This window comes from Myotis daubentonii, chromosome 3 (genome assembly GCF_963259705.1).
Source record: "Myotis daubentonii chromosome 3, mMyoDau2.1, whole genome shotgun sequence".
NCBI lineage: Eukaryota > Metazoa > Chordata > Mammalia > Chiroptera > Vespertilionidae > Myotis > Myotis daubentonii.
In genome coordinates this window covers 1,175,202-1,200,940 of record NC_081842.1, presented here as the reverse complement: position 1 = coordinate 1,200,940, position 25,739 = coordinate 1,175,202, and the positions used below count along the sequence as shown (strand labels likewise).

The 25,739-nt window shown below is 59.9% G+C and overlaps 1 protein-coding gene across 1 annotated transcript in view; it reads right to left on the bottom strand.

Annotated features, from left to right (window-relative positions):
• Positions 1–25,739, bottom strand: part of HUNK (hormonally up-regulated Neu-associated kinase) — a 47,301-nt gene that overhangs the window by 11,816 nt on the left and 9,746 nt on the right. The window contains exons 2-5 of the mRNA XM_059686313.1: positions 17,998–18,290; positions 6,954–7,009; positions 5,538–5,673; positions 4,652–4,779 (exon numbers count right to left, since the gene is read on the bottom strand). Of these exons, the coding sequence (XP_059542296.1) occupies positions 4,652–4,779; positions 5,538–5,673; positions 6,954–7,009; positions 17,998–18,290 (613 nt within the window). The remainder of the gene's footprint in view (positions 1–4,651; positions 4,780–5,537; positions 5,674–6,953; positions 7,010–17,997; positions 18,291–25,739) is intronic.

Here is a 25,739-nt window from a genome sequence, read left to right as displayed (position 1 = left end):
AGCTTCATGGATGCTTATAAACTCAAGGACAGACACACAACAATCGTCAAACAAAATGCCATCTTTTAACCACTTTTCATGAGTTAAAGTGGAGTCGTGGCTTTTTTTTCAGCCACATGCCCGACCTCCTGTGACTGAAAAAGCTGAGTTTATTCTAAGGAGCCAGTCCGATGCTGTCAACACCGACCCGAGACCGGGAACGTGAACTGTCATCCACACAAAAGAATAAACAGTATAATTTACTGGATCCGAAACCAAGCCCTGAGGCGAACTGTTGGCTGAAACGTGAACTGCGGGCGTGGGAGCGTCTGCTGCCAAGCAACCGACGGTCCGGCTCATCGGGCAGCGGAGTCCGTGCACCTAAAAGCCTTCATCCCGCTCACACACTCAGAGGCTCACACACTCAGAGGCTCAGACACTCAGAGGCTCAGACACTCAGAGGCTCACACACTCAGAGGCTCACACACTCAGAGGCTCAGACACTCAGAGGCTCACGCACTCAGAGGCTCAGACACTCAGAGGCTCAGACACTCAGAGGCTCACACACTCAGAGGCTCACACACTCAGAGGCTCACACACTCAGAGGCTCAGACACTCAGAGGCTCACACACTCAGAGGCTCACACACTCAGAGGCTCAGACACTCAGAGGCTCAGACACTCAGAGGCTCACACACTCAGAGGCTCAGACACTCAGAGGCTCACACACTCAGAGGTTCACACACTCAGAGGCTCAGACACTCAGAGGCTCAGACACTCAGAGGCTCAGACACTCAGAGGCTCACACACTCAGAGGCTCACACACTCAGAGGCTCAGACACTCAGAGGCTCACACACTCAGAGGCTCACACACTCAGAGGCTCAGACACTCAGAGGCTCAGACACTCAGAGGCTCACACACTCAGAGGCTCAGACACTCAGAGGCTCAGACACTCAGAGGCTCACACACTCAGAGGCTCAGACACTCAGAGGCTCACACACTCAGAGGCTCAGACACTCAGAGGCTCAGACACTCAGAGGCTCAGACACTCAGAGGCTCACACACTCAGAGGCTCACGCACTCAGAGGCTCAGACACTCAGAGGCTCAGACACTCAGAGGCTCACACACTCAGAGGCTCACACACTCAGAGGCTCAGACACTCAGAGGCTCAGACACTCAGAGGCTCACGCACTCAGAGGCTCACGCACTCAGAGGCTCACGCACTCAGAGGCTCAGACACTCAGAGGCTCACGCACTCAGAGGCTCACGCACTCAGAGGCTCACGCACTCAGAGGCTCACGCACTCAGAGGCTCAGACACTCAGAGGCTCACGCACTCAGAAGCTCACGCACTCAGAGGCTCACGCACTCAGAGGCTCACGCACTCAGAGGCTCAGACACTCAGAGGCTCACACACTCAGAGGCTCACACACTCAGAGGCTCACACACTCAGAGGCTCACGCACTCAGAGGCTCAGACACTCAGAGGCTCACACACTCAGAGGCTCACACACTCAGAGGCTCAGACACTCAGAGGCTCACGCACTCAGAGGCTCACGCACTCAGAGGCTCAGACACTCAGAGGCTCACGCACTCAGAGGCTCACGCACTCAGAGGCTCAGACACTCAGAGGCTCACGCACTCAGAGGCTCAGACACTCAGAGGCTCAGACACTCAGAGGCTCACGCACTCAGAGGCTCAGACACTCAGAGGCTCAGACACTCAGAGGCTCACGCACTCAGAGGCTCAGACACTCAGAGGCTCAGACACTCAGAGGCTCACACACTCAGAGGCTCAGACACTCAGAGGCTCAGACACTCAGAGGCTCAGACACTCAGAGGCTCACACACTCAGAGGCTCACGCACTCAGAGGCTCAGACACTCAGAGGCTCAGACACTCAGAGGCTCACACACTCAGAGGCTCACACACTCAGAGGCTCAGACACTCAGAGGCTCAGACACTCAGAGGCTCACGCACTCAGAGGCTCAGACACTCAGAGGCTCACGCACTCAGAGGCTCACGCACTCAGAGGCTCACGCACTCAGAGGCTCACGCACTCAGAGGCTCAGACACTCAGAGGCTCAGACACTCAGAGGCTCACGCACTCAGAGGCTCAGACACTCAGAGGCTCAGACACTCAGAGGCTCACACACTCAGAGGCTCAGACACTCAGAGGCTCAGACACTCAGAGGCTCAGACACTCAGAGGCTCACGCACTCAGAGGCTCACGCACTCAGAGGCTCAGACACTCAGAGGCTCAGACACTCAGAGGCTCACACACTCAGAGGCTCACACACTCAGAGGCTCAGACACTCAGAGGCTCAGACACTCAGAGGCTCACGCACTCAGAGGCTCACGCACTCAGAGGCTCAGACACTCAGAGGCTCACGCACTCAGAGGCTCACGCACTCAGAGGCTCACGCACTCAGAGGCTCAGACACTCAGAGGCTCACGCACTCAGAGGCTCACGCACTCAGAGGCTCAGACACTCAGAGGCTCAGACACTCAGAGGCTCACGCACTCAGAGGCTCACGCACTCAGAGGCTCACGCACTCAGAGGCTCAGACACTCAGAGGCTCACACACTCAGAGGCTCACACACTCAGAGGCTCACGCACTCAGAGGCTCAGACACTCAGAGGCTCACACACTCAGAGGCTCACGCACTCAGAGGCTCACACACTCAGAGGCTCAGACACTCAGAGGCTCAGACACTCAGAGGCTCACGCACTCAGAGGCTCACGCACTCAGAGGCTCAGACACTCAGAGGCTCACGCACTCAGAGGCTCACGCACTCAGAGGCTCAGACACTCAGAGGCTCACGCACTCAGAGGCTCACGCACTCAGAGGCTCAGACACTCAGAGGCTCACGCACTCAGAGGCTCACGCACTCAGAGGCTCACGCACTCATAGGCTCACGCACTCAGAGGCTCACGCACTCAGAGGCTCAGACACTCAGAGGCTCACACACAGAGGCTCACACACTCAGAGGCTCACACACTCAGAGGCTCACACACTCAGAGGCTCACACACTCAGAGGCTCACACACTCAGAGGCTCAGACACTCAGAGGCTCACACACTCAGAGGCTCAGACACTCAGAGGCTCACGCACTCAGAGGCTCACGCACTCAGAGGCTCACGCACTCAGAGGCTCAGACATTCAGAGGCTCACGCACTCAGAGGCTCAGGCACTCAGAGGCTCACGCACTCAGAGGCTCACGCACTCAGAGGCTCAGACACTCAGAGGCTCAGACACTCAGAGGCTCACACACTCAGAGGCTCACGCACTCAGAGGCTCACGCACTCAGAGGCTCAGACACTCAGAGGCTCAGGCACTCAGAGGCTCAGGCACTCAGAGGCTCACGCACTCAGAGGCTCACGCACTCAGAGGCTCAGACACTCAGAGGCTCAGACACTCAGAGGCTCACACACTCAGAGGCTCACGCACTCAGAGGCTCACGCACTCAGAGGCTCAGACATTCAGAGGCTCACGCACTCAGAGGCTCACGCACTCAGAGGCTCACGCACTCAGAGGCTCACGCACTCAGAGGCTCAGACACTCAGAGGCTCACACACAGAGGCTCAGACACTCAGAGGCTCACACACAGAGGCTCAGACACTCAGAGGCTCACACACTCAGAGGCTCACACACTCAGAGGCTCACACACTCAGAGGCTCAGACACTCAGAGGCTCAGACACTCAGAGGCTCACACACTCAGAGGCTCAGACACTCAGAGGCTCACACACTCAGAGGCTCACGCACTCAGAGGCTCACGCACTCAGAGGCTCAGACATTCAGAGGCTCACGCACTCAGAGGCTCAGGCACTCAGAGGCTCACACACTCAGAGGCTCACACACTCAGAGGCTCACACACTCAGAGGCTCAGACACTCAGAGGCTCAGACACTCAGAGGCTCACACACTCAGAGGCTCACGCACTCAGAGGCTCACGCACTCAGAGGCTCAGACATTCAGAGGCTCACGCACTCAGAGGCTCAGGCACTCAGAGGCTCACGCACTCAGAGGCTCACACACTCAGAGGCTCACGCACTCAGAGGCTCACGCACTCAGAGGCTCACACACTCAGAGGCTCAGACACTCAGAGGCTCAGACACTCAGAGGCTCAGACACTCAGAGGCTCACACACTCAGAGGTTCACGCACTCAGAGGCTCACGCACTCAGAGGCTCAGACATTCAGAGGCTCACACACTCAGAGGCTCAGGCACTCAGAGGCTCACACACTCAGAGGCTCACACACTCAGAGGCTCACACACTCAGAGGCTCAAACAAGCCACAGGCCAGCCTCGAATACAACCAGCGCTTCCCCCCGTGAGCGGGAGGAAGACACAATAGGACGTGATTGCAAACGCTCTTTTCCGAGGCAACACGTCACCGGGTGGGCTTGACAGCAATCAAGCCCGCAATTATTCCCGCAGCGGAGCCGCTAAGAGCCTTTTCCGCGCGTGAGGGGAAGGAAGGAGTTTGTCGGGAATTCTGATGGGAAGGGACAGAAGGAGGAGAGGTGACCGCGTGGCCGTTCGGAGCCGGGAGACGCAAGCGCTGGGGACTAGTCCCAGCTCTGGGGGAGGCCTCGGGCCACGGCGGCCCTCACCCCTCGCAAAACCTATCCTGCGCCCGCCCTGGAGGCCTCGAGGGGCAGCAGGCGCCTTACCTGTGGAAAGCTGGGTGGGAAGTGGGTTCATCTCCTTGTCCACCATCTTCTGGTACAAAGCCCTCAGGCTGAACGGCTCCACGGTGAAGGGCAGGGTCCCGGTCAGCATGGCGTACATGTTCACGCCTCTGAGAGAGAGCCGAGCCGAGCGAGAGCAGAGTGAGGCCCGGAGGGCAGGACAATGAGGGCAGGGCTGGGCCGCCTTCCTGTTCTGTCCCTTCCCAGAACCTTCTAGAACCTCAGCATCACACGGAAGCAGCTGAGTGAGGGCAGGGGCGAGGGTGCAGCAGCCAGCCGGGCACTGGAGGGCGGCAGAGGTGTCTGCGCCTCTAAGAGCTGCCCGAAAGCCCGGCCGGGTGGCTCAGTGGTTGAGCGTCGACCGAAGAACCAGGAGGTCACAGTTTGAATCTCCATCAGGGCACGTTGCGGGCTCCATCCCAGGGGCGGGGGGGGGGGGGGGGGGGCATGCGAGAGGCAGCTGATCCATGACGCTCTTATCATTGATGTTTCTCTCTCTTCCTCTCCCTTCCCCTCTGAAATCAATAAAAACATATTTTTTTAAAAAGAACCACTAGACACCTGTCCCAGAGCCTCTACCCCAGCGGTTCTCAACCTGTGGGTCGCGACCCCTTTGGCGGTCGAACGACCCTTTCACAGGGGTTGCCTAAGACCATCCTGCAGATCAGATATTCACATGACGATTCATCACAGTAGCAACATGACAGTGATGAAGTAGCCACGACAATAATGTTATGGTTGGGCCACAACATGAGGGACTGTATTTAAAGGGCCAGGAGGTGGGGAACCACTGCTCTACCCCAAACGCCCTCATCACTCAGGCGCGGATTCCGAAGGGAGGGGCGCTGGCTCCCGAGCGGGGACTCACATGGACCAGACGTCGATCTTGGGGCCGTACTTCTTCCTGGCCAGCAGCTCGGGCGCGGCGTAGGCGGGGCTGCCGCACTGCGTGCTGAACGGGTCCGAGTGGCCCAGGATCCCCGCGCAGTTGCTCAGTCCGAAGTCTGCGAAGGACGGACGCTCCGGGTCAGAAAACTGTGGACGCGAGGGAGGGAGGGCAGGAGGCAGAGGAAGGGGAACCCCCCTGGCTAAGGCCTCGCTGAGCGTTCGGAACGCTGGCGGCCGCCATCGATCACCGTGGACGCGGGTCTCGGGGCAGAAGGGGGGCGGCGGGGGCGCCCTGGCTCCTCCGGACACACCTCCCATCAGGCCTCCCTGCAAACCCAGCTCAGCCCCAAGAATGTGGCCCCTAAACCTGTTTCTCTCAGCCTCGGCCATGAGTCGCTCTTGGTCTGAGCTGCTCTGACAGGCTGGGAGCCACATGAAGGTTCTAGCAAAGGGACAGCGGCTCTCAGAGCCCCTCCCGCAGGGTCGGGGACTCCGGGTTCTGACCCCCAGCTTCTGCCGCGACCCCTTTGGGCCCAAAGAGCCGAAAAGCCTGTTTGGGAGCCGACCGGAGCTGCCGGGCCGAGGGGTGACGGCGGAGGCATGGAGGGGAACGGGCCTGGTCTATGGCTGGCTGACCGCTACGCCCGACACCTGAGCTGACACAACGTGACAGGAAATGTAACCTGCCATTGAAATGAGTGTTTAAAGCATCAAAAGCAGGAACCATAAAAGGAAAAGAGCCTGGCCGGCCAGCGTGGCTCAGTGGTTGAGTGTCACCAGGAGGTCAGGGTTCGATTCCCGGTCAGGGCACAGGCCCGGGTTGCAGGCTCGATCCCCAGTGAGGGGCGAGCAGGAGGCAGCCGATCCATGACTCTCTCTCATCATGGATGTTTCTCTCTCTCCCTTTCTCTCTGAAATCAGTAACAAATATATAATTTTTTTTTAAAGCAGAGAAGGGAGACTGCGGTTCCCAGTTCCGGTGCCCAGCGTTCACCGGCGAGTGGGGCACAGTGTGGCTAAGCCACGGCAGCACCAGACCCAGCAGTTCCCTCCTGAGAAGCCCCACGGTCCTTTCACAGCACTTCGCCTTCCTCTTGGGTTTAAATTATTTTAAAATTCATCTTCGTTTCAAAGCCATGGCTCGATACTGGAGGTCGAGGCGGGACGAAGGGGGACTGTCTGGGGACTGAAACAGCCCGGGAGCCGGCCCTCAGTCAGGCGTCCGGAAACAGGCCGGCGGCTGGGACAGCGCACACCGAGGACTCTCACACACACACACACACACACACACACACACACACACGCCGTACCGATCAGCACACACTGAGGACTCTCTCACACACACACACACACACACACACACACACACACACACACACACACACACACGCCGTACCGATCAGCTTGATGTTATTGTCCTCGTCGAGCAGCAGGTTTTCTATCTTCAAGTCCCTGAAACAAACAAGCACAGGGCATGTCAGCCGGGTGTGAAGTGACGGCGGCACCCTCGCTCCTGCAGGGAGAGGGGGCCTGAGCCGCTGGGACCCGCCCCGGGCTGCCCCTCGGCACCTGCCGATCGCAATGCAGGCGGAGCCGGACGGAGGTCCCTGCTGCCCACCCGACAGCCAGGGCCCCGGAGGGCCAGGCGCCCGGGACAGAGCCCGTCCCTGCAGCTCCGGGAAGAAGTGGGACGATGCTGAGCCCTGGGAGTGAGCTCGAACCGGGTGGGGAGAGCGCGGCCTGAACTGCCGGGGACATCGTGGCCGCGCTGCAAGCCGGTGGGCAGCGCCCGCCCGAGAGAGAACAGACTCGGGGAAGCGGCTTAAAAGAACCAAACACGGCCCGGCCGGGTGGTTCAGTGGCTGAGCGTCAACCTATGAACCAGGAGGCCACAGTTCCCTTCCCGGTCAGAGCACAGGCCTGGGTATCGGGCGCGATCCCCAGTGGGGGGCGTGCAGGAGGCGGCGGATCCATGGCTCTCTCTCATCATTGATGTTTCTCTCTCTCTCCCTCTCCCTTCCTCTCTCTCTAAAAATCAATTGAAACATATTTTTTTAGGAAATTGAACACAGATAACACTTGACTTCTATGTGTGGAGTCCAAACTGGCCGGTGACGGTACGTCAGGTTAACGTGTCTTCTCCGGCTCCCACTTTGTTGTTGAAAATAAAGTAACTGACACTGTGCCCCGTCCACGCAGACACGTCCCCAGTTCCCTGTGGGGCACGCCCTCTTTGCTGAGGACACCAGGGCACATTATAACCCTGACCTTCTATTCGAGCATATACGGTGCTCACGCTCACACACACGCACACACACACACTCTCACACACATGCTCACACACACGTGTGCACGTACACACATAAGCACACACACACACGCTCACACACACACACACACACACACACACACACACACGAGCCAGAACAGCCCAGGCTGCCTGACCCCCAAGCAGCACGTTTCCGTCAGGGAGGCCCCACCACCACCCCCCACCCCCGCCCTCACCCCCGCTTGTCCCAGCCAATGAAACCTGTTTCCCGGGCAGGACCGGGAGCCCCGTGAAGGCACAAAGGAGGCCCGTGTTTCAGAGCGAGCCGGGGGAAGCATGGCCGTGAGACGCGAGGTCGCAGACTCGGCTGCCGAGAGGGTACAACCACCGGGGCGACCCCGGGCGGGCGGGCGGGCGGGCGGCCTGAGGACCCACGTGAGCAGGCGCTGTCGGCGGGGACTGAACATGGAGAACGCGGAGAGGGAGACAGCGGTTGCGGGAAGAGGTAGCAAAGGAGGAAAAGGCAACCCTTTGGAAGTCACTCCGTCCCGCCCACTGCATTCCCGTAACCCACCCGCCCCCGGGGGACAGAGCGAGCCCGGCTCCCCCCTTTCCGGGCTGGTTACCCTCCTGCTACCCGTCCAGTCCGCCTGGGCTCCTGAGAGAGGCCGGCCATGACCACACGACCGCCCGACCGCCCCGAGCTCCTGGCAACGAGCTCCTGGCGGGAGGAAGGTGAGCGCGTGGCCTCTGCAGACCGTGCGCCTCGCTCCCCAGGGAGGACACCCAGCCCTGGCCTTTGCTCCTCTCCTCCCCGCGACGGTCCCGAAAAGGGGAGGACGCTGTCCTCCCGACTCTAGGAAACAGGCTCCAAATTCCTGTTTTCAAAAATATATTAGTATTGACCTCAGAGAGGGAGGGAGAGGGAGAGACAGAAACATTGATGATGAGAGAGAATCGTGGATCCGCTGCCTCCTGCACGCCCCACGGGGGGATGGAGCCCACAACCCAGGCCGGTGCCCTGACCGGGATCCAACCGTGACCTCCTGGGTCATAGGTTGGTTCTCAACCACTGAGCCTCGCCGGCCAGGCTAAGATATTTTTAAAAGTGGCGTTTGCCTAGGTGTTTACCCAAATGCGTTGAAAATTCATGGGCTCGGACGTTCTCAGCAGCTTCTTCACAAGGACCCAAATCTGGGAGCCACCAGGGCGTCCCTCCATGGTGACGGTACAGGAGCCACGGCCCGTCTACAGCGGCCTCGCATTCAGTGAGAAGGCGCGCCATCCGGTCACGAGGGCGGGGAAACTTGCCACGCGTTTCACCGTGAGAGGAGGCGGTCTGAAAGGCGGCGGCCGCATGACTCCAATTAGAGCCCTTTCTTCCAGGAAAGGCCAAGCCACGGAGCCAGTGTCCACGGAGCCAGGGGAACATCCGTGGCTGCCAGAGGCTGGGAGGAGGGAGGGGGTGGAGCTCAGAACCCAGCTCGCAGCACGGAGCACCCCGAGGGGCCACGTCCCCTGTGAGCCCTCCTGTGACCGGGGACCTCAGCTACAGACAGTATCAGTACTGGCTCCGCAAGTGTAACAAGCAGGCCCGGCCACCAGAGCTTAGGAACAGGAAACCGACGCGGGAGGGGGTGGGGACTCTAGTTTCAGCACCATGTTTGTGTAAACCTCAAAGTCTTCTAAAAATACAGTCTAATTTTTTCTCTTTCTTTATTGATTAAGGTTCTGCTAATTTTTAAAAAATATATATTTTATTGATTTTTTATAGAGAGGAAGGGAGAAGGAGAGGGACTGAGAGTTAGAAACATCGATCAGCTGCCTCCTGCACACCCCCCACTGGGGATGTGCCTGCAACCAAGGTACATGCCCTTGACTGGAATCGAACCTGGGACCCCTCAGTCCACAGGCCGACGCTCTGTCCACTGAGCCAAACCGGTCAGGGCAGTTCTGCTAATTTTTCTAAAGTAGATTTGGGTATTTCTTCCCCTTCCTAAGAGGTGACAATCAGGAATGGTCATGGCTGCACCCGGGTGCCTCACGCAGGGTGGAGGGTCCCACCGCCTGAAGGTCACTGCCAGTCCACTCAGCACAGTGGTCACTCAGGCCCTGCGCCCAGCCACTCAGCAATGACCGCGGCTGAGCCCCGAGGCCACAACATTGAGAGAGACCTTCTTGAATCACCAAAAAGGATGGGAGGAAGGCCTGACCGCTGACCAGGATGGAAGGAAGGCCTGACCGCTGACCAGGATGGAAGGAAGGCCTGACCGCTGACCAGGATGGAAGGAAGGCCTGACCGCTGACCAGGATGGAAGGAAGGCCTGACCGCTGACCAGGATGGAAGGAAGGTCTGACCGCTGACCAGGATGGAAGGAAGGTCTGACCGCTGACCAGGATGGAAGGAAGGCCTGACCGCTGACCAGGATGGGAGGAAGGCCTGACCGCTGACCAGGATGGGAGGAAGGCCTGACCGCTGACCAGGATGGAAGGAAGGCCTGACCGCTGACCAGGATGGAAGGAAGGCCTGACCGCTGACCAGGATGGGAGGAAGGCCTGACCGCTGACCAGGATGGGAGGAAGGCCTGACCGCTGCCCGGCTTGCCCCTGGTGGTGGAGGTGGAGCTGACCTCACCCTAATGCCCCCGTCAGGCAGCCCCTTCCTGGAGGGGTAGGGACTGTGGAGAGAAGAGTACCTCCCGGGCAGGAAGCCGGAAGCTCAGGGTGGAGGAGGGAAGGAGGAGGAAGGGACGGGGTGGAGGGAAGCGGGATGTTCTCGGCCAAAGAGGCTGCTAGGAAGTTAGGACCAGGGGGAAGGGATGGGGCATGGCTCTGTACGGGGGTGATGATCGGGTTACGGGGAGGTGGGGGGGCAGCAGGGCCCGTGTCCTGGGACGAGGAAGGCGCCCAGAAGGCGGCCCCGGGAGAAGAGGCCCCATGGGGGGCGGGGGGCACAGCGGCTCCACCCTGTCTCGGGAATGACCCCACCCTTCACCCCCCTCCCCGCCCCTCAAGGCCCCGCAGGCCCAGCATGGGTGGGGTCCCCTCCTGTGCTTGGGGGCGGGGTGGGGTGTCAGAGACAGAGAGGCCCCCGGGGAGAGCCTGACCCCCAGCCCTTTGTTCTCAGAGTTTCAAGGACAAGCCCCCACAGGCCCGGCTCCCAATCAGAGGTTCACCCACAAGCTGCCAGGCGCCCGCCCCCCGCCTACCCCACCCTCCTGGCGAGTCTTCAAAGACGGAGTTAATCTTGGGGTGCGGAGACCGTCGAGCAGAGGCGCCAGGAGCGGAGCGGGCAGAGGGGAGAGTGAGTGTGAGCGTGCGTGTGCACGCCTGCACGTGTGCAAGGAGTGTGAGCACACCGGGTCTGTGCGCGGACACTGCATGTGTGAACAGTCATGTGTGCATGCATGTGGGTGTGTATGCATATGGGGAAGGCATGGTGTGCACACGTGTGTGGGTGCGTGCACACCACATGTATGTGAGAGAGACACACATGTCCAGAACCCTGGGAAGGGGATGACGGCGTTTCTCCCCCGGCCTCACCAGGCCAGGCCCACCCAGCAGAGGTCGAAGGTCGGGATGGGACATCCCCGAGGCCCAGAACTCAAGGGGCAGCCAGGGGCCAATGAGAGGAAAGCGAGGAGCCCCATGACATGAACAGAAGCCGCGGGGGTTCAGGGGAGGGGGCAGAGGCCAGAGGAGAGCTGGAGGGGCCGGGAGACCCCGTGGAGAGGCCTAGCGAAACCCCACGGCAGCTGGGGACGAGGGGGCAGCGCTGGCTGGGCTCTCTCTGCCCCCCCCCCCGCGCACCCCCCCTCCCCCACGTCACCCTCACACTCACACTCTCGGCCTCGTCTTTGAAAAACGGCCTCAAATGAGGCTGCCCGGCGGGGGGAGTGGGAAAGGTGCCAAGTGTTGGGGCCCCTCCCGGCACCAGCAGGTAAGGGAGGCCTGAGGGAGTGTGACACACGCAGGGGAGGGGCCGGGGGACGGGACAGGTGACTCACTGGTGAGAAGCCAGCAGGACGGGCCTGCGCTCTGCGATTACAGGTGGGAGAGAAGGGGCCACTCACGCAGCTCGGGTCTGCAGGAGCCACTTCCCGGGGAGGCGGCCACAGGGCGGACGTGGGTCCTAAGCATCAGAGACGAGCACAGCACCCCGAGGCCGTGGGCACGTGGCGGGGAACGAGTTTAGGGGTTGGGCTTCATCTTCAAAAGCACTGAAGTGAAGCCAAGTGGTTTTCTGATCGTTGATTTATTCCCAATATGGGCAATTTGGTAGAACACAAGGATAACTTGTTAAGCATGTACCTGACCTTATTTATTCAAAACGAAACCTTAATCGAGTTCCTACAACGTTTATAGAACGAGAGAGCGAGTCATTCACTAAGAGGTGCCGCTCTACAAACCGTGGCCCGAAAAATAAACAAATCGGCGCGAAGTCAGAGGAGACACTCCCTTAGCCCTGGCCGGGGTGGCCCAGTGGTTGGCGCGCCGGCCCACGCACCCAAGCGTAGCGGGTTCCATTTCCGGCCAAGGGCACACACCTGGGCTGCAGGTTCCATCTCCGCCCGTCAGGACGCCTGTGGGAGACGAACAATAGACGTGTCTCTCACATTTATGCTCCCCGCCCCCCCCTCCCGCATCTTCCAAAAATCAATGGGAAACAACAACACTCAGGTAAGGTTAACAAAAGAAAAAACCTCCCTTGAAATCCCAGGGAAATATGGAATATTCCAGAAAGTACACGGAACTGGCGGCCAGGAAGCTTCCGTGCCAGCGCTGACCGCGCCAGCCGCCGTGTTCGTTCACTTTCCCTCCGGCCACTCAACAAGTCTCCGTGTGTGTCCCCGGGGCTGGGTGTGAGCTCGGTCGTGGCCGAGCAGAAGACAGACACCAAACAGGCAAGTTACCGGCGGAAAGTGCGTGCAAAGCCGAGGAGAAGGTGCCGTGGGAGTGTGTGACCCGGGGCCTGGCCTGGAGGGCCTCCTGGAGGAGGCGGGCTTGGGGCTGGGACCTGGAGGAGGAGGAGGATTCAGCCAGACACGGACGGCAAGAGCTGCGGAGCGGAGAACAGCGGCGCGGCCTCCGTGAGTGAAATGAGTGAGGCCGACGCGGGAGGACCACAGCCAGCGCCCTCAGCACGGCAGTCCTCACACAGCAGCCGGTCGGGGGCCGTGACGCCGCCGACGCTGGTGAGACCGGAGGACGGGCTCCGTGGGCAGCAGCTCGCCTCGAAGACGGTGCGTGGAGCAGAACGGACGGCAGGCCACGTGAGGCCCCGCTGTCCCGCCCGCGTGCCTGGGTGGGACGCGCTCTGCACGAACCGGCTCCTCCAATCCTCCCGGAAGCCACCGGAGGTGGGAACCCCCGACTCCTACTGCGTGGGCGGCAGGAGAGGCACAGAAGCCTGAGAGGTTGCCCGGTGTGGCTTTTTAAAAAATGTGTATTTTATTGATTTCTGAGAGGGAGGGAGGGAGAGATAGGAACATCCATGATGAGAGAGAATCACTGACCGGCTGCCTCCTGCACGCCCCACACTGGGGATCGAGCCCGCAACCAGGCCTGTGCCCCGACCTTGAATCGTACCGTGACCTGCTGGTTTATGGATCGACGATCAACCCCTGAGCCTCGCCGGCCGGGCTGCCCGGTGCAGCTGATGAGGGGCAAGCTGTAGTGTGGGCGCAGGCAGGCTGCCCAGGGTCAACACTCTGACCGCTGTGCACCCGATCCAGAGCTGTGAGCGAGAGCTGGGTCAAGTCTCACATCCCCATCCCCATCCCATTGCCAAAAACCCAGTCAGCCCGGCCGGCGGGGCTCTGGGGTTGAGCGTCAGCCTATGAACCAGGAGGTCAGGGTTCGATTCCTGGTCAGGGCACAGGCCCAGGTTGCGGGTTCAATCCTCAGTGGGAGGCGTGCAGGAGGCAGCCGATCCATGATTCCTCTCATCATGGATGTTTCTCTCTCCCTCTCCCTCTCCCTTCCTCTCTGAAATCAATAAAAATACACTTAAAAAATAAAAACCCCGTTAAACACAAAACCTTCCGTCTCTATACCCAGCGCCTGCAGAGAGCAGCCCTGGACCTCCAGCTCCCTCGCTTGTGCCCGCCCCGCCCACCCCTCGCCCAGAAAACCTACAAGTTAAAGAACCTGTTAAGACGAGAGGGTGCAGGCTGGGCCTGCTTCTCCGCAGGCCCCGGAACAAGGGCTGCCCCCGACCCCCCAACCATTCCTCCCGGGCACGGCCCTGACCTTTCCGTGCGGGTGAAGGAATGAGGTCGCACTGACACATCCGGGGCCTCCTCCCGGCCCAGGGCCGTCTCCTCCGCCCGGGACGCGTGCGTGACCCTGTTCTGTGTCGTCTGTGCAGCCCGATTGGACTTGGTCAGCGCCAATGAACAGCTGAATGACTCTCAAATTAGCGCATCGACAGATGACGGCTGTTCCGAGTCGAGCTCTGAGCACAAGAAGCAAACCGTCAGCTGCTGGCCCCCCGCTGGGCGGGCCCGGCTGAGGAAAGGGGGGGACCTCGTTAGACTTAAAACCCGGAGGCTCTCGGGCCGCCCCGACACGGAGAGGTCAAGCCGCACGGCCCGTCGCAGCCAGAGTCACACACGTCCAGCGGGTCCAGGGGAGGGGGGCCCGCCAGGTCTGTCCCCTTTTTGTGTAGAGTTTTCATGACTTTGAAAGCTTGGCCTTTAAACGCTATTGAAACAGTCCTGGGGGTATCATGCGGGTTTCCTCACAGGAAGGGGCTCCTGGGGGGGATGCGGATGACGAGCTGGGCCTTTATAGCACCCTCTCCGCACGGCCAGCCCTTCCACCCTAACAGACTAGGAGCCTCAGGGGGAGGCGGGGGGGGAGGGGGGAGATCAACCAATGAACCTGACTGCATATATGCATGACCCATGGACTCAGACAATGGGCGGTGAGGGCCTGGTGGGGGGAGGCAGGTTAGAAGGGGTCAATGGGGGCGGGGGGGAACATCTGTAATATTTTCAACAATAAAGATTTTTTAAGCCCTTTAACCCTCATCCAGGGATATTTTTTCCCATTGATCTTTAGAGAGAGAGTGGAAGGGAGGGAGCGAGATGGAGAGGGAAACATCCATGAGAGAGACACATCGACTGGCTGCCTCCCGGACACACCCCAACCAGGGGCCAGGGATGGAACCTGCAACCAAGGTGCGTGCCCTTGACTGGGAATCGAACCTGAGACCCTTTGGGCCGCGGGCTGGTGCTCTAACCACTGAGCCCATCGGCCAGGGCCCAAAGCCCTTTGAGTCATATAAGGTCGCCCCCAAATCCTTCCCAAACCCTTTCTTCCGGGCGATCTGATCAGTTTGCTCAGAAATCTTCCCAGGAGCGACGCCAGCGCACCCTGATCCAACGAAAAACCTTAACCTCGAGGTCATTTATGAAATTCACTCCACTGTGCTCAGTGGTTGAGTGTCGACCTCTGAACCAGGAGGTCAGAGTTCAATCCCCGGTCAGGGCACATGCCCGGGTTGCAGGCTTGATCCCCAGTAGGGGGCGTGCAGGAGGCAGCCAATCAACGATTCTCCCATCATGGATGCTTCTATCTCCCTCTCCCTTCCTCTCTGAAATCCTATCTAATAAAAGGCTAATATGCAAACTGAATGAACAGCAGAATGACCAGTCGCTATGACACGCACTGACCACCAGGGGGCAGACGCTCAATGCAGGAGCTGCCCCCTAGTGGTCAGTGCGCTCCCACAGGGGGAGCGCCGCTCAGCCAGAAGCCGGGCTCACTGCTGGCGAGCGCAGGGGTAGTGGGGGGAGCCTGCCTCCGGGGGTCGTGCTAAGGACCCCTCGGGGGATGTCCGCGGGGAGCAGGCCGAAGCCGGCAGGCAGACATCCCCCAAGGGGTCCCGGACTGTGAGAGGACACAGGCCAGGCTGAGGGACCCCCCCTCCAGTGCACAAATGTCATGCACCGGGTCTCTAGTAATAATATATATATATATATATTAAAAACATTAATTAATCCACTCCTCTGACATGTGGCATGTCCTTCGGGAGGGACCACGGAATGGCCGTTACCGCGTCGCCTTGTTGCCCCTGAAACCCCGAAGCTGGGCGTGTGGGGTTTGACAGCACGAGCCCTGTGACCACACCCCCAGCCCCGCGCCCGGCGCTGACCTCACCGTGACCCCTGGAGTCGGAGATCCAAGCTGGCCCACCCAGGCTCCCACCTTGGTCGTCCTAATAAGCAAAGACGCTGGCACACCTGTGACCATCGCGTTCCTGACCGCAGAGCTCGCATGTGGCAGGCCACATGGGTGTCGCTGCAAAGAGCCAGAAATAGCGCCACTCACTCGAAATTTCTGAATGGCCCCTTCCCTGCTGATCTCCACGCAGAGCCCTCACGAGCAGACTGTGTGACAGCGCGGAGGACTAAAAATAGGTCCTAGGAGACGTTCTGTCCCTCGGTGAGGAAGTGACTGCCTGGAGGGCACCGGGGGGGCCCCCAGGACTCCGGGCCGGGGAGCAGCGAGGGGCCCATCCCACTGGGAAGGAGATGGTGCTGTCGCCACACAGCCGACAAGTCTGGTTACCTAAAGACCCAGAGCCACTTTCTGCACGAGTCAGACTGTGCTTGGCCTCCACACAGATCAAGGCACCAGGAGAAGCCGAGGTTTAAAGCTGTTTCCTCAAAGGTTCAGCACAGAGCTGCTGAGTGACCCAGCACTGCCCAGAGCAGAGAACACATGTGTCCACACGAAAACCAGTACATGAATGTTCACACAACCACTAATACACGAATGTCCACACTAGTACACGAATGTTTACACAACCACTAGTACACGAATGTTCACACTAGTACACGAATGTTTACACAACTAGTACACGAATGTTCACACTAGTACACGAATGTTCACACAAAAACCAGTACACGAATGTTCACACGACCACTAGTACACGAATATTCACACAAGGACACGAATGTTCACACAACTAGTACACGAATGTTCACACACTAGTACATGAATGTTCACACAAATACACAAATGCTCACACAAGTACATGAAAGTTCACACAAGTACACGAATGTTCACACAACTAGTACACGAATGCTCACACAAGTACACGAATGTTCACACAAGTACATGAGTGTTCACACACTAGTACATGAATGTTCACACAACTAGTACACGAATATTCACACAAGGACACGAATGCTCACACAAGTACACAAATGCTCACACAAGTACATGAATGTTCACACAACCACTAACACACGAATGTTTGTAGCAGCATATTCACAGCAGCCAAAGGTGGAAACAGCCCACGGGCCCATGAACTGGTGACGGACAGACTGCGGCACGCCCATACGATGGACTACTACGCAGCCATGAAAGGAACGGAGCCCTGACGCCCTACAACACGGGTGCGCCTCGCGGACGGGGGACTGAGTGAGAAGCCAGGGCCGGGCACTTCTCCTTCTAACGTCCTTGCAGCGGCACCAGAAGCAGGCACGGCCGGCGGCCACGTCTGGGACAGCTCCCTCCCTTTGCTGTGGAACTCCCCTCAGAGGAAACAGCCTGCTTTCCAATGTCTGGTTTCATCACGACTTGCCAGGGTGGCTGGTGCAGGGAGCACCGCGCTTTCCAGAGCAAGTTCCCAATTCCAACGGTGATGTGACGTCGCTGAAGAAAACAGCGGCTGAGCCACTACCACACACACAGCAGATGCCACGCCGGCACCGGCCTGCACGCTGGAGCCCAGCCGCCTGCCATCTTAACCCCGAGGCCTCCTCAGGCCGCGAGCGCGGCTCTCAGTATTTTGCAAATAATAAGACCAGCAACCAACACTTACATGTCGCTCGCTATGTACCAAACACCGTTCCGAGCTTTCCCCACATATTCACTCATCGCCGTCGGTACAGCATCCCTCACGCCCACCACGTGGTGAGCACCATCGTTATTCCCGGTTCACAGAAGAAGAGACCGAGGGTCAGAGTGGTCACGTCACGTAACCCAGGGCCCCACAACTAACGGGCAGAGCCGGGATGCAAACCCCGGCCCTGTGCCTTCAGACGCCCCGCGCAGCCTCGCGCTGGCATTAACCCGACTCACAGGACGATTCCCTGGAACACAGACGCCGACGGATGTGACACTCGCTGCGGACCCGGCCTCGCCGCCCGCTCACCTGTGCACCACGCCGGCCCGGTGCAGGTGCTCCACGGCCGAGATGAGCTGCCGGATGTACCTGCGCGCCTCCGCCTCCTCCAGCCGCTTCTTCTCGTAGATGCGGTGCATCAGGTTGCCGCCGGGACACAGCTCCATGACCAGGTAGTAGCTGTTTTCCGTCTCCAGGATGTCGAGCAGCTGGGTGATGTTGGGGTGGCGGATCATCTGCTGGATCTGCCCCTCCCGCCGCAGGTTCTTGGTGACGTACGTGTCCTTCCTGGCTCTCCTCTTGTCGATGACTTTGATGGCCACCTGGGGGGACACGAGAGCACGGCTGCTGTCAGGCCCCGCGGGCAAAGGTCACTCCTGACCGTTCACGGGCGCCCAGGGCCTCAGAGCTGCCTGCTGCACCGGGAGAGAGGCATCCTCTGAGAGCGGGGGGGGGGGGGGGGGGGGGGGCACATACTCTGACCAGGGCCAGGGCCGGGGACCTGCACCCGAGGTACGCGCCCTTGACCGGAATCGAACCCGGGACCCTTCGGTCCGAGGGCCGACGCTCTGTCCACTGGGACACATCGGCCGGGGCTCAGTTCTTAAGGGAGAGAATGGACTTCACTTAAGCAAACCTGACCGGTGGTCTGGGCGGCTCCAGGAGGGTGAGCGATGACCATGGATCGTCACAGGGTGAAATACCGGTTCTCCCCAGCGAAGGGCCACTCCCCGCCCCTCAGGCCTGCGACCTCCCTCCAGGCGGGTCCCCCCAGCCCCAACTCCTGGAGCAGCCAACGCTGCCCCATCTCAGTCCCAGGCCGTAGGCAGGGGCTGGCGGACACAGCGTCCACTGACAGGGCACCACGGTCCCCGCTCTGCCCTCTCCCTGCCCTGTGCCACCGGCCCCGCCCGCTCCCTGCCCTGTGCCACCGGCCCCACCCTCTCCCTGCCCTGGCCAAATTCCTTCCTAACTGCCTCTCCCCTGTCCCTCTCTGTCCATCACCCAGTCTGCCTCACCTAGGACCCCGCCTCCCAGCGCCCAGACACACTGCGTCTACGTGGGACGCAGCAGCCCAAGGGCACCCACACGAGGCTGCCGGGCCACCTGGCGCGGGAGGAAAGCGGGGCCTTCCCATCCCTACTGACGAGTCCTTCCTCCTGTAAGTCCGTGTTGTGACTGCTCCACGAAGCGCTCGCTGTACTAACACAGGAGTGTGACAGACCTAGGTCAGTGGTCAGTGGTCAGTAAATGGAAGATACACACATGCATACATACGTGTTTGCAGTAATGGGCTCAAATGCTATTTTCATGACACAGACAAGACTGGCCTGGGACCAGACAAGCTGGGGGCTGCTGTCCCCAGGGAGGCAGGCACACCCCGCCACGGTTTGGCCCCAACTCATTCAGTAGGTGCTAGACTAACAGCTTCAAAAACTGTACTTGTTCTTAACCAGACACACACACTCACACACTCACACCCACTCACACCCACTCACACTCACATGCAATCACTCACAGCCCAAACTCACATACACACACACACTCATCCATTCACAACTCAGTCATACACACACACACTCACACAGTCACATGCACCCACTCACTCACACACTTACAGCCCTCTCACACCCACTCACACTCACACACCCATACACATCCACCATCTGGGGTGGGAGGAAGAGGGGTTCTGTCTTTGCTGGGGTCGCCCTGCAGCTTTGAAAGCTGCCCCCCGCCCCACCCCCCACCGAAATCCTTGCGAGTTCCGCTATGAATGCACCCCCGGCTGCAGCCGCGGTCACGGATCGCCCGCCTCAACAGCCCAGATGACGAGGGTGACTCAGCTCGGTAGCTGCCGTGGCAGGTTACACATCGGCCACGCAGGACAGAGTCCCGGCCCCTGGGGGTGTGACTGCGACCTCCCCGGGGAAGGTTCTGAGACATCAACCCGAGGCAGCCGATGGCACACGGACCCCGAGAGGGAGGGAGGGGGAGGGAGGGGGAGGGGGGAGGGGGGAGGGGGAGGGAGGGGGGAGGGGGAGGGGGGAGGGGAGAGGCAGGGGGAGGGGGCGGCCATACGCCAGGACCCACAGCCCCCGGGCTGGACAACACAGCCAGGGGTGTGCCCCACCCTCACGCCTCTGGGCTCCGCGAGTCCCTCCCAGGACACCCTGAGCCTGAGGGCCTGGCGGGCAGGTCTCCTATGAAGGGCGCCCCCACTTCTCTGCCAGCTCCTCCGGGGCGTCTGCAGTCACCCCGAAACGCAGACGCCCTGCACGGCTGGCCCTGAAGGCGAAGCTGCCGATGCCACAGACCCCATCACGGTCTCATCCGCGGGGGGACCTCATCCGCGGGGGGACCTCATCCGAGGGGGGCCTCATCCGCGGGGGGCCTCATCCGCGGGGGGACCTCATCCGCGGGGGGACCTCATCCGCGGGGGGGCCTCATCCGCGGGGGGGCCTCATCGGCAGGGGGACCGGAGGGCGGTTAGGGGAAGCCACGGCGGACCAGAGGGAGGCACCTGGGATCCCACAGGCACCCGAGAGCCCAGGCTCGGACCCGTGACCACGTCTCCCGCTGAGAAGATTAACAGCCTCGGTCGGCGGTCGGCGCCCCGAGGAGGGACATGGAGCCGCACACCCCCCGGGGCAGCGCAGGGCCCAGACGGGACGCCCGGTCCTGGGGAGCCGACAGGAAGGGGCGCCGCCTGTCTGACCCTGAACGCCGCCCCGAGCACGACAAGGACGACGGTGCCGTGAAAGTAGAAACGCAGACGCCAGCTCCTCACGGGATCCGAGCTGCAAGGCCTCCCGCAGTTTCACAAAGGGACCCGTCTTCCGGGACTCCCCCACATTTCCTGGGTAAGCAGCGGGCCTGGGGGTGCAGCCCAACACAGACCTTCCGGCGCGATCAGCAGTGACGGGCGGCCTGCCCGGTCAATCACATCTCGACAGTAGCACCTGGATGCAATGAACTGAGCGGGGGTTCGCCAGGGCAGCGCCCCAAAAGCCACAGAGGCAATGCCAGGCCCCGTGGGCGGCTGGAAGGAAATTGGTTTCACGCCCTCCTCCAAGGCCCGGCGTGCGTGACCACAGATGCGAGACCACAGATGCGAGACCACAGATGCGAGACCACAGATGTGTGACCACAGACGCGAGACCACAGATGCGAGACCACAGAGCGCCGAGGGCGTGCCCGCGGGAAGACCGGCGTTCAGCAGGAGCAGAGAGCGTCTCCGCGGCTTCATGGTGAACTCAGAGCAGCGCGGGTCGCAGGGAGGAAGCGAGAGGGCTCCAGGCCTGTCTTTCCCGGGCCCCTAACTGCTGCTCTGCCCCTGCCCCTGCCCCCCCTCTCCCGCGGCTGGGGCGGGGGAGGAGCGCGCAGAGCGGGGGCTCAGGGCGCAGAGCGCTTCGGGCAGTGGTGGGAATTCTCACCAAACCACCGCTTAGCTGTAATACGTTCACCAGCACCCCCGCCAGCGGGAGGGCCAGGCCCGGGGCGGGTCGGAGGTCGTGGTGCCAGGACAGGAGTGGAAGTAACAGCTGTGCACGAGCACGGAATCCTCACCAGCACCCCGCCCCCCACACCGCTGGCCCGGGTGCTAGGGACCCTCCACACAGCCCGATACACCTGCACGCAGGGCCCCTTCCCTCCCCTTCCCTCCCCCACCCAAACAGGCTGGCCCGGACCTGCTCATCAGAGGGCTCTCCCCATCCCCACCTTCCGGGTTCGTACCTGGGCATTTCCGCCCAGCCAGCCTGCAGGAGGCAGCCAATCCATGATTCTCTCTCATCATGGATGTTTCTATCTCTCTCCCTCTCCTTCCCCTCTGAAATCAATACAAATATTTGTTAAATAGATATACACACGGGCACCTCTGGCATCTTCTGTGTGAAAGCAGTCAGTGACCCCGCAATGACCCCATAAATCCTCCGGCCTCCCTCCTGCTGCTGGGAACCCGGACCCCGGGGACCCTGTGGGACCCCGTGGGACCCCGCGGCCCCGCCAGCGCAGACAGAGCGGGCGGGGAGGACACGGGCGGCGGGAGGCGTGTGCGCGTCTGCACCCATGTGTGCCCGGGGCGGGCTGCCTGGCAATCGCCCGGTGAAACTGTGCACCAAGCACGTGATTCGTTTAAAAAAAAACAACCGAGCCGTTTGTCCATCACTTTCATTACCCTCTCCCAGGTGTGACTGCGAGGGCGGCCACACGCTGGGCACCGAGCTAACAGGAAGGCCTTTCTCACGGCCCGAAGCTACGAGTCTGATGTGCAGACGCCGCCCTGTCCCCCTCTCTCCCCCTGCTCCTCCCTCTGTGCCCGCCTGTGTCCTAATGTCCTCTCCTTCTAAGGCCACCAGCAGCTTGATCAGGGCTCACTAGGGACCTCGTTCAACTTGCTCACCTCTAAAGGCCCATCTCCAATACAGCACATTCTAGGTGCCAGGGGTCAGGGCCTCCACAGAGGAGGGAGGGGGTGCAGAGCTCAGGCCATCACCCCCGTAAAACCCCTCACAGTCTCAGTGGCAGCGGAGAGAACCACGAACCCACTGGGGCGGAGACTCGCCAACACCCTGACGTCACCAGGAGACTAGGAACGGGCTGGGGTCCGGCCCTGCGGTTCCTTCCCTCCGGCTCCTGTTTCCTGCGGGTAAACATCACCATGCTGTTCGACGTTAACTTCTCTACACACTAAACACATATATATACCCATCCTCAGGTGAGGGTTTTCTTAAAAAGACATTTTTATCTTTACGTAAAGACAAGACTGCCCTGACCAGTGTGGCTCAGTGGATAGAGGGTCGGCCTGCAGACTGAAGGGTCCCGGGTCGATTCCGGTCAAGGGCATGTACCTTGGTTGCGGGCACATCCCCAGTAGGGGGTGTGCAGGAGGCAGCTGATCAATGTTTCTCTCTCATCGATGTTTCTGATTCTCTATCCCTCTCCCTTACCCTCTGTAAAAAATCAATAAAATATATTAAAAAAAAAAAAGACAAGATTGCTAGGGCCCGGCCAGCATGGCTCAGTGGTTGAGTGTTGACCTATGAACCAGGAGGTCAGGGCAGAGGCCCCGGTTGTGGGCTCCATCCCCAGTGAGGGGCGTGCAGGAGGCAGCCGGTCCGTGATTCTCCCTCATCATTGATGTTTCTCTCTCCCTCTCCCTTCCTGTCTGAAATCAATAAAAATGTATTTAAAAGGGAAGAGCTTGAGAGCACACACAGCATTCAACGCTCACGCTGGAATCGACAGGGGTCTCTGGGTGCAGACCTATCAGTCAGGCAGTCAGCGCAGGCCACGCGAGCTGGGTAAACACCCACGCTGGCCGGGGGTCCACTGAGCGAGCTAAGTTATCTACTGGAGCTGCCCATAAACATAAAAGGAATGAGCCATTTGGGCCGCGGCCACGATCGTCGACCGCGTCGTGTGAAAGCAAATAAAAGGCCCGCGTGCGGCCGGCCACAGCCACAGAACTCTCGGACGGAGCCAGCCCCTGAGGACGCACTGAGCAGGCAGGCCCCTGCAGGCCTCGTCCGCGTCAGCCCCGGCCCTGGCCCAGGGAAGGTCCCCCCGGCTCCCTTCCGCGAGGGAAGCCCTTGGCGCTTAGGAACATGCCCCCGGCGCCAGTGGGCCCAGCGCAGCCGCCAGGACTCGAACCCACAGCCGAGCTGCTTCGCCCCTGGCTGCCCGCGGGCAACTCAACAAGAACCAGAGCAAGACCAGTGATCTGACTTCCCACACTGGCCACTTTACAGTGGGGCCTTGACTTACGAATCGTTCGTGATGGAGCTCATTAAGGAGCTCGTTAACTCAAATTACTCTGTCAACTCAAAGTAAAAAATCGGCCGAGAGACGGCTCGTCTCTCGGAAAAACTCGTTCGTCGGGACACTCGTAAGTCAAGGCCCCACTGTATTTATTTTTTAAATATTTTTATTGATGTCAGAGAGGAAGGGAGAGGGAGAGAGATAGAAACATGGATGATGAGAGAGAATCATGGACCGGCTGCCTCCTGCACGCCCCACACTGGGGATCGAGCCCACAACCCGGGCCTGTGCCCTGACCGGGAATCGAACCCTGACCTCCTGGTTCATAGGTCGACGCTCCAATGCTGAGCCACACCGGCCGGGCTGCACACCGGTCACTTTAAAAGCAGAATTTCCAAATCTCTACGTCACTCGGCTGCTACTGAGACGCCTGGGCCGTGGGTCCCAGTGTGTGGAAGTGGCTCAGCGCAGCCAGGATCTGAGAGGAAGATGGAGCCAGCCCCTCTGCAGGGTGGGACAGTGTAAGGAGGAGGGTGACGTAGAATCTCAAACACCAGCTGACACACCTGTGACCGACCAGGCCCCTGGCTCTGAGGCAGCTAGAACTCCACCGGGAGGGCCTGCCAGCCCTGCCGGCGCCTGACACAGAAACACGCCTGGAGGGGCTGTTCAGGGTGGGCACCCGGACCCCACGGCCCCCCGCCTGTGTGCTCTGGAATCAAGGCAGCGGCTCCTCCTGATGCGCCAGGGGCTGCAGCCGCCCCAGGGGCACCCCGGACCAGCCGGTCTCCCCAGAGGGGACGCCTCCTTCTCCCCGGCGGCTGAGGAGGCACCGTGTTCCCACCTGGTTCCAACGCCCACAGCAGCCCTGCCTGAAGGCGACAATCGATCGTGTTTGAAAGAGGAAACGCATGACCCTTTCCGAGGGCCAGGTGGAGGTAATGCTTTTATTTATTAAACTGGTTATAATACCGTGGTAATTAGCTAGGTATTAATAATAGAAACAGCCCGGCTGGCGTGGCTCAGTGGCTGAGCATCAACCTATGAACCAGGAGGTCATGGCTCGATTCCTGGTCAGGGCACATGCCTGGGTTGTGGGCTTGATCCCCTGTGTGGGGCGTGCAGAAGGCAGCCGGTCAATGAGTCTCTCTCATCATGGATGTTCATATCTCTCTCCCTCTCTCTCTAAACAGTCAATAAAATATATTTAAATACAATCCTATATAATAAAAGGCTAATATGCAAATCGACCAAACAGCAGAAGGACCGGCTGCTATGACACACACTGACCACCAGGGGGCAGACGCCGGGCTCACAGCTGGCGAGCAAATGGGCGGTGGCAGGAACCTCTTCCACCTCCATGGCAGCGCTAAGGATGTCTGACTGTGGGGAGTGGGTCTAAGCTAGTGATGGCGAACCTATGACACGTGTGTCAGAGGTGACACGCAAACTCATTTTTTGGGTTGATTTTTCTTTGTTAAATGGCATTTAAATATATAAAATAAATATCAAAAATATAAGCCTTTGTTTTACTATGGTTGCAACTATCAAAAAATTTCTATATGTGACACGGCACCAGAGTTAAGTTAGGGTTTTTCAAAATGCTGACACGCCGAGCTCAAAAGCTTCGCCGTCACTGGCCTAAGCCATCAGTCAAACATCCCCCAAGGGCCCAGGCCGGGCTGAGCCCCAAGTGCACGAATTTCATGCACCGGGCCCCTAGTCAAAACAATAATAGGACTGGAGCCAAGGGGAGGCCGGGCATTATAAAGCAGCATAGTCTTTAGGCAGCTTCACCAGGAAGCTGCAGTTCCACTCTCCCCAGGGCACCGCGGCCCATTCCCTGCGGGTCCCTGGGGGGAGGGGCCCAACAAAGGGGAGGTGGATGCGTGGGCAGTGACACGGGGAAGATGCCGGTCAGTCAAACGGAAACAGAGACCACTGGGGGGGGGGGGGCACTGCAAGGCCGTGAACATCTGGGGACAGATAATCCCCCCACAAGGAGGCCCTCC